The sequence below is a fragment of the Cimex lectularius genome, unplaced genomic scaffold (genome assembly GCF_000648675.2).
Source record: "Cimex lectularius strain Harlan isolate CLEC.00 unplaced genomic scaffold, Clec_2.1 scaffold63, whole genome shotgun sequence".
In the NCBI taxonomy this organism is placed as follows: domain Eukaryota; kingdom Metazoa; phylum Arthropoda; class Insecta; order Hemiptera; family Cimicidae; genus Cimex; species Cimex lectularius.
In genome coordinates this window covers 1,627,379-1,641,235 of record NW_019392694.1, presented here as the reverse complement: position 1 = coordinate 1,641,235, position 13,857 = coordinate 1,627,379, and the positions used below count along the sequence as shown (strand labels likewise).

General features: G+C 34.7%; 4 protein-coding genes across 6 annotated transcripts; 3 read left to right on the top strand and 1 right to left on the bottom strand.

Moving 5' to 3' along the window:
- Positions 1 to 1,649: 1,649 nt before the first annotated feature.
- On the bottom strand, positions 1,650 to 2,143 carry LOC106674183 (probable small nuclear ribonucleoprotein G). The gene has a single exon (XM_014406761.2). It carries the CDS (start codon positions 1,997 to 1,999, stop codon positions 1,769 to 1,771), a length of 231 nt encoding a protein of 76 aa, XP_014262247.1. The 5' UTR covers positions 2,000 to 2,143; the 3' UTR covers positions 1,650 to 1,768.
- Positions 2,144 to 4,450: 2,307 nt separating this feature from the next.
- On the top strand, positions 4,451 to 8,813 carry LOC106674182 (NIF3-like protein 1). Of its 3 annotated transcripts, none has more exons than XM_014406759.2 (6): positions 4,451 to 4,542; positions 7,607 to 7,983; positions 8,039 to 8,147; positions 8,211 to 8,266; positions 8,329 to 8,461; positions 8,517 to 8,813. In XM_014406759.2, exons 2-6 carry the CDS (start codon positions 7,627 to 7,629, stop codon positions 8,783 to 8,785), a joined length of 924 nt encoding a protein of 307 aa, XP_014262245.1. In that variant the 5' UTR covers positions 4,451 to 4,542; positions 7,607 to 7,626; the 3' UTR covers positions 8,786 to 8,813. The 3 variants fall into 3 exon arrangements, with proteins under 3 accessions (XP_014262245.1, XP_014262244.1, XP_014262246.1); XM_014406758.2 differs by having other exon boundaries at positions 4,498 to 4,542; positions 7,596 to 7,983; XM_014406760.2 differs by lacking the exon at positions 4,451 to 4,542 and adding an exon at positions 6,376 to 7,213.
- On the top strand, positions 4,549 to 5,786 carry LOC106674181 (probable cytosolic iron-sulfur protein assembly protein Ciao1). Its single transcript, XM_014406757.1, has one exon. It carries the CDS (start codon positions 4,743 to 4,745, stop codon positions 5,745 to 5,747), a length of 1,005 nt encoding a protein of 334 aa, XP_014262243.1. The 5' UTR covers positions 4,549 to 4,742; the 3' UTR covers positions 5,748 to 5,786.
- A 1,469-nt stretch (positions 8,814 to 10,282) lies between the features above and the next one.
- LOC106674180 (GRB2-associated-binding protein 1) lies at positions 10,283 to 12,951 on the top strand. The gene has a single exon (XM_014406756.2). The coding sequence runs from the start codon at positions 10,423 to 10,425 to the stop codon at positions 12,085 to 12,087; it is 1,665 nt and encodes a 554-aa protein (XP_014262242.1). The 5' UTR covers positions 10,283 to 10,422; the 3' UTR covers positions 12,088 to 12,951.
- Positions 12,952 to 13,857: the final 906 nt, after the last annotated feature.

The window sequence follows — 13,857 nt, the reverse complement described above, 5'->3', positions numbered from 1 at the left end:
TGTAGGTTTCAGAAAGACATTTTCTTTATCGTGCCGTTTCGATCTTTATTGAGCCCTGAAGATGATCTCAATAAAGATCGAAACGTTGGCACGATAAAGAAAATGTCTTTCTGAAACCTACATCACACCAGACCGCATCTCACGATATCTGAATAATTATCGATTAACGGTCACTAATCTCTACACACTTTTTTCATATTATTCTCAATTGAAAAATTGTGTGAAGATTTGAGTCCAGAACTGCTAGCATAGAAAATAAAGTTTACTTGCTAGCCCAAATCATCTGGGAGACATATTTTTATTAGCCAATCATCAACATATACTTCACTCAACAACTCTTTTCATTGAACCGTCACAACTTCCTGCTAGATGTCTGATAGCAAAACAACTGGACCTGCTCCTGACTTCACGTCGTGATAAGGTGTTATTTAGATTGTACCACGCCAAATATGTATATTTTTTATAGATGTAAAAGAAGATTTCAAAAATGAAACTGTTAACACAATCTATGAGCACAGATGTATCATCAACTGTCACTTTTAAACCAGGTTACTTACGAAGCAAATATGCTATTCAACACTATATGTCCTCAATGTTTTTGGTATATTTTTTTATTTCGCCTAACCATGCTTATATCTCTGCCATATTGATGATGGCAAAAATTTTCTTGCAGAAAAATAATCGTAGGTAAATCAAAATGAAAGGAAACAACAAATCTATAATTGGCCAAAATATACCGACGTATGATAGTGACATTAAGGGCATATATGATCATTGAACGAGCAATGATACGGCCAAATTACAGGTTAGCCACCCAATAAGTTTTCGTTTGTCTATCCTTGTTTGGTTAGTGACAAACCTACCAATGACATTTGCAAACAGCTAAAAACATGCTAAACGAGTGAGGATAAACAAACAAAAATTATCAAAAAAAAAGTTCATCAGACCATGAGAGGTACTTTTAAGTGTTCATTTTTTTATGATTTGAGTTTGCCTATCCATGCTGTTTTTGGTGACAAACCTACTACTGATGATGGCGAGAAGATGAAACATGTCTAACAGGCTAAACAAACAAAGATTAGCCGACTGAAATAATCAGAAACAATCAAACTACAACTTCATCACACAAAAGGGAAATCGCACAACTAAACAACAGTAAAAATTGTTGGATTACATTCTTTTTATCACTGGTTTGATTATCCTTGCTTGTTTAGTGAAAAAAAAAACTACTGAAGATGGCAAGATGAAACATGCCTGACAGACTGAACAAGCAAGAATAGGAAGGCAAAAAACAAAAGGTTCATCACCCTACAGACTGCAAGAGGAATTTTTACATACACCATAACAAAAGTTGTTTTTTGTCATTTTGGCTTGCCTATACTTGCTTGTTTTGGTTATAAACCTATCTCTGATGATGGCGAGAAGGTGAAAGATGTATGACAGACCAAACAAACAAAGTACGCAGACCAGGATGATCAAGAACGACAAACTGATGACAAAACAAGATCATTACACCACAAACTCAATAAGAAATCTTATATATATATATATATATATATATATATATATATATATCAAATATTGTTGAAAAATTAAAGTTGAAATAGTTAAGGTTGAAAAATAAAATGTGTACAGAACTTAAAAACTATGTATTAATTAAAAAAAAGTAAAACTGAAATACATTTATAAATCTTATGATTTTTAAAAAGGAAAAAAGTTTTCGCACTTTGGTCACATTTACACAGGGTCCGCCCTCATTAGAGGGCCTTCACAGCCTCTCCAGCGCTTCGACCATGATGACGCTGTTGCCTCTGATGACGACCATGCCAATCGGGGCCCTAGTCCCGTCTTTCCGCTCCTCCAGAGACTCGTCGACGACCATGTTCATAAACGGGTCGAAGCCGCGAAGTATGCCGACCACGTTCCGGCCTCCGTTCAGCTTGATGCACAGCTTTTTGTCCATGAACTTCTTCAGCTCCGGGGGATGGGCCTTGCTCATCTTTCAATCTGTGTCGAAGAGGTAAAGAGTAAAGACGTAAAATCGGATAACGTTGAGCGTCGTCCCGGGTTGTTTTCTTCGGTTAGAAAAGCCTTCCGTCCGTCCTCAAGCCGGTTGGTCAACAAAGAGAAGGTTACCAAACAAAAAAACTAGGCTTTCTACTAAAACAGTATTAAAACTTAATTTCAATAAAAATTATCTTAAATAAAGTTATATAAAACTATAATTACTTAAATTTATAACGAAATTAAAAAAAAGAATAAACAAACAAAATTTTGTGTTCCTTTCGATCCTCAAGGCTTATCAACAAGCCGTGCAAAAGTATAAACTTATGAACGACGTCATTGAACAAACATGGACGTTGGTAAAACTTTCTCTTATTCCTATAATTTTTTTACATTTCTCACTTTTTGTATGTAATATTCTAAATTGTGAACTCTTTCGTTTTTTTTTATTTTATTATTTGTAGATATTATAATTTTATTTACTCCATGATTCTCTAAATTATTTTAATCCCTTAGATTAGATAAATTGATACCTTTCTTAACACTGCAATTGATCAACAACATAGTTTAACAAAAAAAACCAAAACTAAAAATTTTCTTCTTTTTCCAGATCTTTATTTTAAACTCCTTTCCTGAAAAGGGTCAAATCTATGCTATATACACTATCTTTTCTTAGGCATTTGACAAATCAATTTTAATCATCCACTTCTGTTAGCCAAATTAGCTGTACATGATTTCCTTGGCACTCTTTTATGTTGGTTCTTTTCCTACCTTACCAATAAAAAACTATGTTAAATTAAAATCCCATTATTCTTTTTCTTTTCTTGCATCCTCTAGAGTCCCTCAGGGATCACACTTAAGCCCCTTTCTATTTAACAACTTCATTAATGATATTGCATCTGCTCTTAATGATACACACTTTCTACTAATTACAGACCTCAAAATATTCCACAGAATTCATTCTGAATCTATCTGCGCTTATTTACAGTCAATTTAACTAACCTGGAAAAGGGGTGCATTAACAATTATATGACACTGAATATTACCATCATCTCTTTTAACAGACTTAAATCTACTCTATCCTTCACTTACTCCATATATAATACTATTAAGCAGAGTAAAAATTATCAAAGATTTTGGTCAATCAATCTCTCTCCTTTAATCAACCTACAAGCCAATAGAGCAAACAAACTATTTCTTCATCTATCGCTACCCCATGGAATTTAATCCCTCCTCTTCCTTCCTGTACACCTCCCGCATCCATTCCTGATTAGAATACGCTCCTTAATCTGGTCCGCACACTACAACATCTACATTCAATTAACAGAGCAAATTCCTTAGGTGGATAGGGTGCAGCAAAATGGGTATATCCTATCTTGCAGCCCAATCCTGCCACTCTTCTCCACCAATTTACCTGTACCATTCTCCTATCAACAGACTGTACAGACTTGGAAATAAAATTACTTTTCAATGAAAAATTAATAACAATATTTATTATTAATTGGAGATCGTGAGATGCAGTCTGGTGTGATGTAGGTTCAGAAAAACATTTTCTTCATCGTGCCAACATTTCGATCTTTATTGAGATCATCTTCAGGGACTGGGATTTATAAACATTGTTTAAATTGTACAAATACATGTTGGATGTGAAAAAAATGAATTTATACAATGCTAGAAATTTTAGACTCGATCAAAGTATTTCCAGTACAATATTCTTTAACAACTCTCTCAAGTTCAAAAATTACTTAAAACCTATCCTCTAGAGACTCACCTTCACTACCTTTCTTTCATATCTTTAGTTATTTTTAAGAATTTTATTGTATGAGATAGAATCAATAGATTTATTTGTTATTATTATTATTATTAAGATTGTTTATTTTATTCAAGTAATTTTATTTTTGATGTATTATATCATATTTTACTTTTACTTTATATTACTTTTGTTATTACTTTAATTTTTATTTCTTCTCAATTTTATAAATGTAAATTTGTAATCATTGTACATTTTCTATTATATTATTTTATTTTAAATATTAGTTTACACTGTAAACTGGTACTTTTTACATTTTCTACATTTAAAAAAGAGTATAGCTACCCGTTAAATAAATAAATATAAATTATAATTTTTTGCCAAATACTAGATTAATTTTGAGACAGATGGTTTTTTTTAGATGAAATACCCACATAAAAAAGTAATAAAGTTCATTAAATCCTATTTTATTTAAACATAATATCACAATCATGTATTGTGGAATAAGATCTCATAAGTAGAAATAGTAAAGGTGGAATGAGTATTACTTTTTGTAAATGATAGGCCTACTCACATAATTTCTGTTATTTAAATGTCTAACTAATTAATTAATTATTTTATTTAAATGTTGAATTAATTAATTATGTTATTTAAATTATTTAAACGTTACATTTAATTCTGTGCGGAGAGCCATCATTTACAAAAAGTAGATCCCACTAGTTCGCTAGTGCTATCTGTCCACGTTGTTTGCACTTTGCTCCACACTCTTCTCGTTGGTACGAAAACAGGTAGGTTCACATTTGTTTTACTCGATAAACCTTGAATAATTTTTTCTTTACATTTTATACTTTTATTCCTTGTTTATAATATTCGTTAGAATATAATAAGTGGTAAGGCAATTTTATTCGTTTATCCTGTGACAAGTTAGAAGAGTTTTTCAAGGGTGACCGGCCGGCTTTCCTAGCATGTTATTTTAAAGTTTTGAAAGATGAAGATAGAATTGGTGGAATCTCTTAAAGGCCATACGGGGAAAGTCTGGAACGCCAAATGGAACCCTCAAGGCACTTTGTTGGCTTCGTGTGGCGAAGACAAGACTATCCGGCTTTGGGGAAAGTCCGGACAGCAGTGGAAGGCGAAGGCGGTTTTGCAGGACGGCCATCAGAAAACAATAAGAGAAGTATCTTGGTCACCATCTGGTAAATGTCTTGCTTCGGCTAGCTTCGACGGGACGACAGCAATTTGGGACAACGATAGCGGTCAATTTGAGTGCAATGCTACAATCGAAGGTCATGAGAATGAAGTCAAGTCGGTTTCGTACTCTCCTTCCGGACAGTTTCTTGCAACATGCAGCAGGGACAAGTCCGTTTGGGTTTGGGAACTTGAAAACGGCGAGTATGAATGTTCATCAGTTTTGAACGCTCATACACAAGATGTAAAAAAAGTCATCTGGCATCCGCACGAAGACCTCATTGCCTCGGCTAGTTACGACAACTCGATTAAAATGTTCAAAGAAGACCCTGCTGACAACGAGTGGATGACTGTCGCTACTTTGAATTCGCACAACTCGACTGTATGGAGTATATCATTCGATCAAACTGGCACAAGACTCGTCAGCTGCAGCGATGACCAAACTGTTAAAATCTGGAAGCAGTACAAACCCGGCAACCCTGAAGGTGTCCCAACTGTTGACAATGAGGCGACATGGAAATGTGTTTGTACCATATCCGGGTACCATGACGGATCAGTTTTTGATGTCGCCTGGTGTAAACTAACAGGGCATATTGCGACAGCATGTGCCGACAACTGCATTAGAATATTTCAAGAAGTAGAACCCTCAAATGACAATCAGCCCAATTTCGAGTTGATGGCCGTAAAACATCATGCTCATGAACAAGACGTTAATTCTGTCTTTTGGCATCCAACAGAGCCAGGATTGCTTTGTTCAACCAGTGATGATTCACTTGTTAAAATATGGGAAATTGAGAACGATTGATATATTGTATCATGAATATATTTTTAATTAGTTAAATGATGCTATGCTTATTTTAATAACCTTTTCACACTCAAATTTTAATCAACCAACAAAAACCTACTATATTATATTCTGGGAAGTATTTGTTCAACATTGAAACAGCCAGATTGTTGTGAGAATTCTTTTTATTTTCTAAACGCTTTCAACTAGATTCCTCTTTGGTGCAAGTTACGATATACCAGGTGATTAGAAAAATAGAATATGTTTAGCACATTATTAGGGTATCCACCTGATATATACTGGTATCTAATGTATGAATCTATCTACAAGTAAGAATTGAAAATGTTTTGAAATAAAAAAGTATTCTCTCAAAATCCTGGGTGTTTTTCAGTGATCAAAAAATACCTATTCTTCCTGGAATAAATTGTACAGAAAGAACTATGTATATGATTGCATGCTCCACATTATCGAAAACAAAATGCTAGCCATGAATAGAATTTTTTGAGGCCGATGTAGTCAACATGTGATCTGTTTGCCATCTGATGTATTCTACAGCTTGTATAATATTAAAATGTATAAACTGTTCTAGAATATAAATATATATATACTATACCATGCAAATAATAAATATATCAGGGTTGTAAAAATAATATTTTCTGACAACCAGGCAGCTTTTAAGACATTCCAAGACTACGAGATTATCTCAAAAATTGTCTGAAATTGCCTAAATACCATAAAAAAGCTGGAATGTTCAAATAGATTAATGCTAAAGTGGGCTCAAGGTAATCGTAAAAACGGAGCCTCAGAACCTTTTATGTGCCCAAATCGCTTTTGTGGCAAAAATAAGCCAACCCAAGAGCTGAAATCTTGGAAACAAATACTCGAAGCGTAAACCAGGCATGAGGCAAGCAAAAAGACTACTTGCAAAACAACCCAATGGAACAAACATGCTTCCATTTAAAAAAGTTGATAATGTCTAGATGAGACAAAAATGACAGAACAAATCCAATGCAACTGCCTCACTACTAGGAAAAGGCTATGGTACCTGCGAGAACCATTCTTGAGCTATGTAGATCTTGACACCATACCTTTGAGAATAATTCTTTACTTCATACTAGTAATAACTATTTAACTTAGTAGTATTTAAAATGCATATAATTACAGCAAAAATAATTTGGGCTTCCATAGAAATCTGCCTCAACCACTACACATCAGTGCTTTTCAATATTATTCCCTTGTACTCCAAACTAATCAAAATTCCTCAGAAATGACCTAGTCACATAGAAAAAGTAGATTTTACCCCTATCTTGTTCCGTCTAGGTTTCTACTCAGGGGCAAATAAAAACTGAATCTAGTAACAGCCAATATCAAGTCTATGGAGGGAACAAAAAGCTTAAAATTATAGTGAGGTATAACCCATACACGGAGGAACACAATAGTCCTATTTTGATGTATGCAGTGCTGTACGCTGCAACAGTTCTACCTTGGTCTGTACAATTACTAGTCTTAACATAATGGGCATACTTGTTTTGATTAATGTTCGACCCAGAAAAGATGTTGCCTTTTCTAAACAGAAGCAGTACAACAACCAGACAAATATAAAACCCACTAACATAAACAAAAGGCAAGAAACAAGTGAAAGCCTCATTAGTTTTGTGTTCCGAACCTTGTAAAAGTGAGATTGGCCCTTGTGCATTATGCATAAGGTCATCTATATGAAAAATATAAATTTAACATATTGTGGAAAACAGAATATTATGTGATGTGTCTTGTAGTTGGACAAAATATCTTGGCCACCAAGTCACCTCCCTTCAGTCTCATTACATATTAGATAAAAATGTCAATTATACTGTAATTAATTAATTGTAGTACAATTTCAGGAATTCCTTGAATATGTTTAATGGCTTGGATTAGAAAACTCTCCAGAGCTCAGGTTAATTTTTCTAAGCATAGGAGCTTTCAATTTTATTCCTACACAGCAAAAGAAGCAATGAGCGGAGACAGAATGGGTGTACTTCTTAGTGATGTGGTCATGGAATTGGACAGATTCGCCAACCCGCAGATGGCTGAACCATGGGATAACGTTGGCCTCTTGATTGAACCGGCGACACCAACTTCGATCAAAAATGTCCTTCTTACAAATGATCTGACTGAGGATGTAATGGAAGAAGCACTAGGGAAAAATACAAATTTAATTATTTCTTATCACCCTCCAATTTTTTCTGCGCTTAAGCGTATTACAAATACACATTGGAAGGTAATAAAAAATAAGAAAAAAAATTACAATTACAAAAAATATGTTTTATTTTCAGCAACGAATTGTATCCAAATGTCTTGAAAATAGGGTGGCTGTATATTCACCTCATACTGCTTGGGATGCAGTTCATGGTGGGGTGACAGACTGGCTCACTACAGCATTCAGTGAGAGTACAAACTCATAATAAAATGAACATAATTGACATTGAACTTTTTTGTTTTGTTTAGGGGGTTATTACGATGAAAGTACAGTACAACCCATTGTAAATCCTGTAGATACAAGTGTGAGTATAATTTATTCTCCTAGATTTTTTACATTCATTTATATATAAAACTCTGTTTTTAGATGGATGGTAATTTTGGAATGGGTCGTATAATCAAAGTACACAGCATCACTTTAAATGATTCTGTAGCTCTGTTGAAAAAACACACCCGCCTCGACCATCTGAGAATAGCTTTAGCAAAAGGAAAAACTCTAAGTAAATACAAAATAAATTTTGTGTTACGAAGTGTGGACCAATGGTTTATTTGCAGGCTCTGAAGTGAGCGAGATTGCTCTTGTCCCAGGCTCTGGTGGAAGCTTGTTAAAAGGTGTGAAAGCAGATTTGCACATCACCGGCGAAATGTTCCACCACGACCTCCTAGAACTGAACCATGATGGGGTTTCTGTGATTCTGACAAACCATTCAGATTCGGAGAGAGGATTCTTGAAAAAAATGGAAGATAAACTCAATATGTTGTTCGAAGGGAAAATTAACATTGAAACATCTGTTAAAGACAAAGACCCTATTGTATCTGTTTAATAAATGTATTATTTAACCAAAATAAAAACTTTGTTTTAAATTTTTTTGTAGGCATATACAATATACAAATTATTTCAAAATGCTTGAATTGTTGAATTGTTATTATAAAGAAATGGTTAGGCTGAATATTTATTTGGATATTATTTCATATTTGAATCCCCAAGAACAGAATTAGTAAATGGCTAATAGGAAGCTGGAGAAATATTGACATATACTAAAAAGAGAAGGGGACCTAACATGGAGCCTTGTCCTGTTGTCTATCTTTATACACATACTCAGGCTTACATTCAGAACGATACAACTGGAACCATTTCAATGCAAAACCCTGTCCGTATTCCTATATCATCCAACTTTTGAATTAAAATTTCATGAACTTATCAAAAGCTTTTGTAATATCTAGGAACAATCCAGCAACCTTTGTACCATTGTGTGTGGTGATTAGTGACCGTTATTCTATGAGATGCGGTCTGGTGTGATGTAGATTTTAGATAAACATTTTCTTTATTGTGCCAATGTTTTGATCGATTCTTTATCGAAGTATGATGGTAATCTCTTTTTTTCGTCATGTCTAGGTTGCTAAACCATGATTTTATTTTAACGAGAGAAAAAGGTATCTTATAAGCCATTTCCTTGTCAGAAGATGTTTATACAGGTCTGCCATTCTTTTGAATTTTTGTTTCTAAAAGTTGTAAAAGATCTGTGTAGGTAATCTGTATGTTTCTAGTGTTGCAAAACTATGTAGCATATTTAGCCTGTTGACAGCTTTCTCATTACCGCAAAGATCCATGTGACCTTTAATCCATACGAAAGAACCCTCATTTTTTATAATCGATAAATTTTAGACGATCTTTTTAATGTCATTTATGATACAATTTTTGATAAATGCGGATGTATTTTGCAAACATTGTATAGCATTGAGACTATGCTATACTAAACCGTGCAATTTATATGATTTTTAAAACAAGGGCAGTGCAAAAAGCAGGTCAATGAAAATTTCTTTGGAAAATTTCTGGAAACTGTTGTACACCCTCATTTTCTGGGTTAAAAAAATTATAAATATTTTAAATTATCGGTAAAAAGTAGATTTTAATCGAGTCAAAGTATAGCTTTTTAGCATGTTGACAGTTGCCTATGCTTTTTTAAAAATCATAAGGAAGTATTGTGTATTAAGCAATTAAGTACTAATTGCAAGTAAACTGTAAGCAATGAAAGTAGACATTTTGTAGTTGTTTTATTTTTATTATTTTTTAAATTTTATTTTTAATATGGCATTTTTATAGGAGAAAAAAGGGTTGATAAAAGCTTACACCTTTTGTTATAAACCCCTATTTCAATACGTAAACAATATAACAGGAATGATTTATTTTAAGAAACAGTATTTTAGTGTGTTTAAGAATGAACGTCAAAATCGATTTTTAGTTACATTCTATGTTCCAAGCAAAAGAAATGGAAAATGATACAAGTATCGATACCTGTATCGGACACAGTACCTATCCTAGGCGACTATTGCAGTTCTTATCTGGTTGTCATAACGTCAACAAGGTGTTGACTCACAATCGTCGAGTCGTTTTCCGATTTAGTCGCTGTTTGGCCGAATCAACCGAGACGGGTGCGTACTAGTATTAAGTACCATTGGGATGCCTAACAAGCAAGACAATTTGGAAATAGTTCACGAGGGCTGGCTTACCAAGTCTCCGCCCGCAAAGAGGATCTGGAGAGCCCGCTGGAGGAGGCGTTGGTTCGTCCTAAGACATTCGGGGGAATTGCCAGACCAGTATTTTCTATTTTACTACACAGACAAGAATTGCCGGACGCTCAAGGGCCAGATAGATTTAGACCAATGCGAGCAAGTCGACGCGGGCCTCCAGTTCGAAAGCAGTAAGCATAAATATCGTTATATGTTCGACGTGCGCACTCCGAAGAGGACTTATTATCTTGCAGCGGAGACGGAAGAGGACATGAACAAATGGGTGGAATGCGTATGCCATGTATGCGGTTTGAAAGCATACACTCAGGAAGAAAATGTGTGCCCTTTCGGATCTGAAGAAAGTTCTTCTTTAGCCGAGGAACTGAGTCAGGTAGCTGAGTCACCACCAGTATCACCTTCCAGCACAGCTTCAGGCCCTTATATTCCGATCAGTGAATGTATAACCGGAAAGCCATTGGTCCATAATAACTACAATGATGAATTTTATGATTCGCCGCGTAGATTACAGCCTCCTGGGGATCTTGAACTAAGGGGGTCGCTCTCGGCGACACCTCCGCTCCAAAGTCCTGGGACAGATGTCGAAAGTGTATTTACAGATGAAGAATGGCCAAATCAGAGGCCTTCCGTTAACTGGGATACGTTTCCCCACCCGTCAGACAGTTCTGTTGAAGATGTCAAACCATCTTTGATCGTTGGAAAAAGGAGGTATACCAAACCCGAAGCTCCACCACACCCTCCGAAACCACAGCATTTGGTTTTGCACGATGCTAACGACATCCATACGTATTCCAATTTGGACGAACCAGTCCAGAACGAGGTTACCCACAGTACAGAAAATGTGATAAATGAAATGTATGATTTTCCCCGATCTCATCATCTAAACGGTGAACAAGAGAACATCGATCCAGTCCCGGCTCCCAGATCACGACATTGGTACACTAATGCAGCGCCTAGTCAAGTCGGTACGGTTTTCAGGTATGATTTCGCTTATAACGACGAACCGGCCTCTCCTCACTCAGAAGCATCCAGTGCTCAATATTCCAATGTTTCGAGTCCTTTATACTCGGGAAATCCTCCTGCAGTCAACCGAGGGTTGAAACCGGGGCGTAAAACTTCAGAATCCATCTCCAACGAACCTTCACCTCTTCAACCTAACGTCGACCTGAATCTTTTGAGGAACTTAAAACCCTCAGCATCAGCGCGCGCTAAAGACGATCATGTACCGCTCAAACTGAGCGCTCCTCCAAGAAGAAATGATTACTCTAAAAATACAAGGATTCATTCTGGCCATTCACCTACACTTTTGCCATTTACTGAAAACAGTGACGCAGACACTTCACCTGAGAGTCATGAACAGGCCCTTGAAAATGCTTGTTTTTCTGCTTTCGCCCCGATGAGTATTAGAGGTGGAAAACAAAAAGAAATCCAGTATCTAGATCTCGACCTCGACACGCTCGACTCTACTAATCCTTCTACTTCTGAATCTTCCAATACGGTTTATAAAGAGGTGGATTTTGTAAAAACAGAAGCTTTCAACAGAACTAGGCAGAGGGTAGAAGAAGAAAGGAAAAATGGACCTGACAATGTACTTTGAGTTTGTTTATAATAGATTACGAATTCATTTTTTTAAATTATTTGTACAGGTAACAAAAAATTGAGCTTATTATAACAAAGAATGGGCGGAAATAAAGATACCTAGGGCTATAATTGTAATATTTTCAAACCATTTTATTATTTTTTTTTTTTAACAATGATTCTTGTTTTAAGCAGAGTACAATTTTAATTAATGAATTTCACTTCGTTACATTTTTTTTATGTACCCTAATTTTAAGCCCTATGTTTTTCTCTTGTCTCTGTAAAGTGTTAAACATGCTCAAATATAATTATAGCATAACTGGAAAACCTTTTTATTCATTTAATAAATTACTATACTAGTATCCGTTTTTTTTAAGTCAATAATATAGTTTTTAAATTTGCTTAAATTTTGTTGCAAGTTTTACTATATCATAATTTTTTATTTTGTTTAACCAGAATTGCTTTATTAGAATATAGCTGATAAAATGTATTAATTAGCTAATAATACGATTGTAATTTGTTTTATCAAAATGGATGAATGTTATTAAAAAAAAATTGTTATTGTATTTGTACTAAATTTTAAAAATCAATATAGTACCTTAGGTGTCCAAATGTTTTAATGTTGTTAGTTATAACAGAGTTTATATGCATACGAACATATGTATTTTTAATATACATGACAATATTTTTATTGAATATTATTCATTATACCAGATCATAATAATAATTATTTATTTTCTTAAAATGAAAAAAAAATTATTATAGGAAATAGTATAATGTACTTCAATGTATCAAACTTTACCTGTTAAAACAAATATATATATAAAGTTCTTTTATATGTTTTTTAATGATAATTTAATATTACATTATGGAATAGTGAAGTTTTCCCAAGTTGTATTCAGATATTATACACAAAAATAAAAGGAAATTTAGTCAATATTGATTTCATGGATCCTTTTAAATCACCATTTTTTTCTCATTAATTTAATATTACGATACTACCATCTTTTCTGCAAGCCCAGACCAGAGTGGCCTTTGAAAACTAGGAACATCTGTCCAACTAAATCGCAGGAAATAACGTTCAACAGCCAAATCATCTCACATACAATATACTACACGTCTGTTCCTCACCAGCATCCAGTATTGTCCGCTATTTGGACTTTATATTGGCAAATGACATCCCATCAAATACTCTTTAGTCATTCCATCCCATCAATTAGAGGGTCATTACTATTCAACAACGTGGTAGACATCCCTTGAGCAGAATGAACACTGTTTGGTTGCATTCTTAGTCATGAGGCAAGAATCAATCGAGTGTGGCACCTAAGCTTTAGAAACTCAAGGGCATCCTAGCATTCACTTATTACTTCATCCTAAAATCCATTTGTCCAATAGATATATTCAAGTAATGAATTGTAACATCCTCCACCCTGTACCATCCCGAAGCAGGTGTTCCTCAAGGGTTTATCCTTGGTCCCATTCTCTATTCTTTATACACTGCAGACAATCTTATCAATCACGATACAGGACTCACACAATGCTTTCAGCAAACCCAGACCCAGTAGTGGCCTTGAGAAAGCTCCAGGACCATCATCTGTCCTGTTTGGAACAATGGTTCAAGAAATTGAAAATCAGACTCAACGAAATTAAATCCCAGCAATTGTCTCTTCCCATTATTACCTCTCCTCTAATTTATTACAATAACATTCCTTTACAAGTAACCTGTCATCTCTATTTGATAATTTACACTGACAAAAGAAACCGTACTTAATAGCTCCAATATCATTCT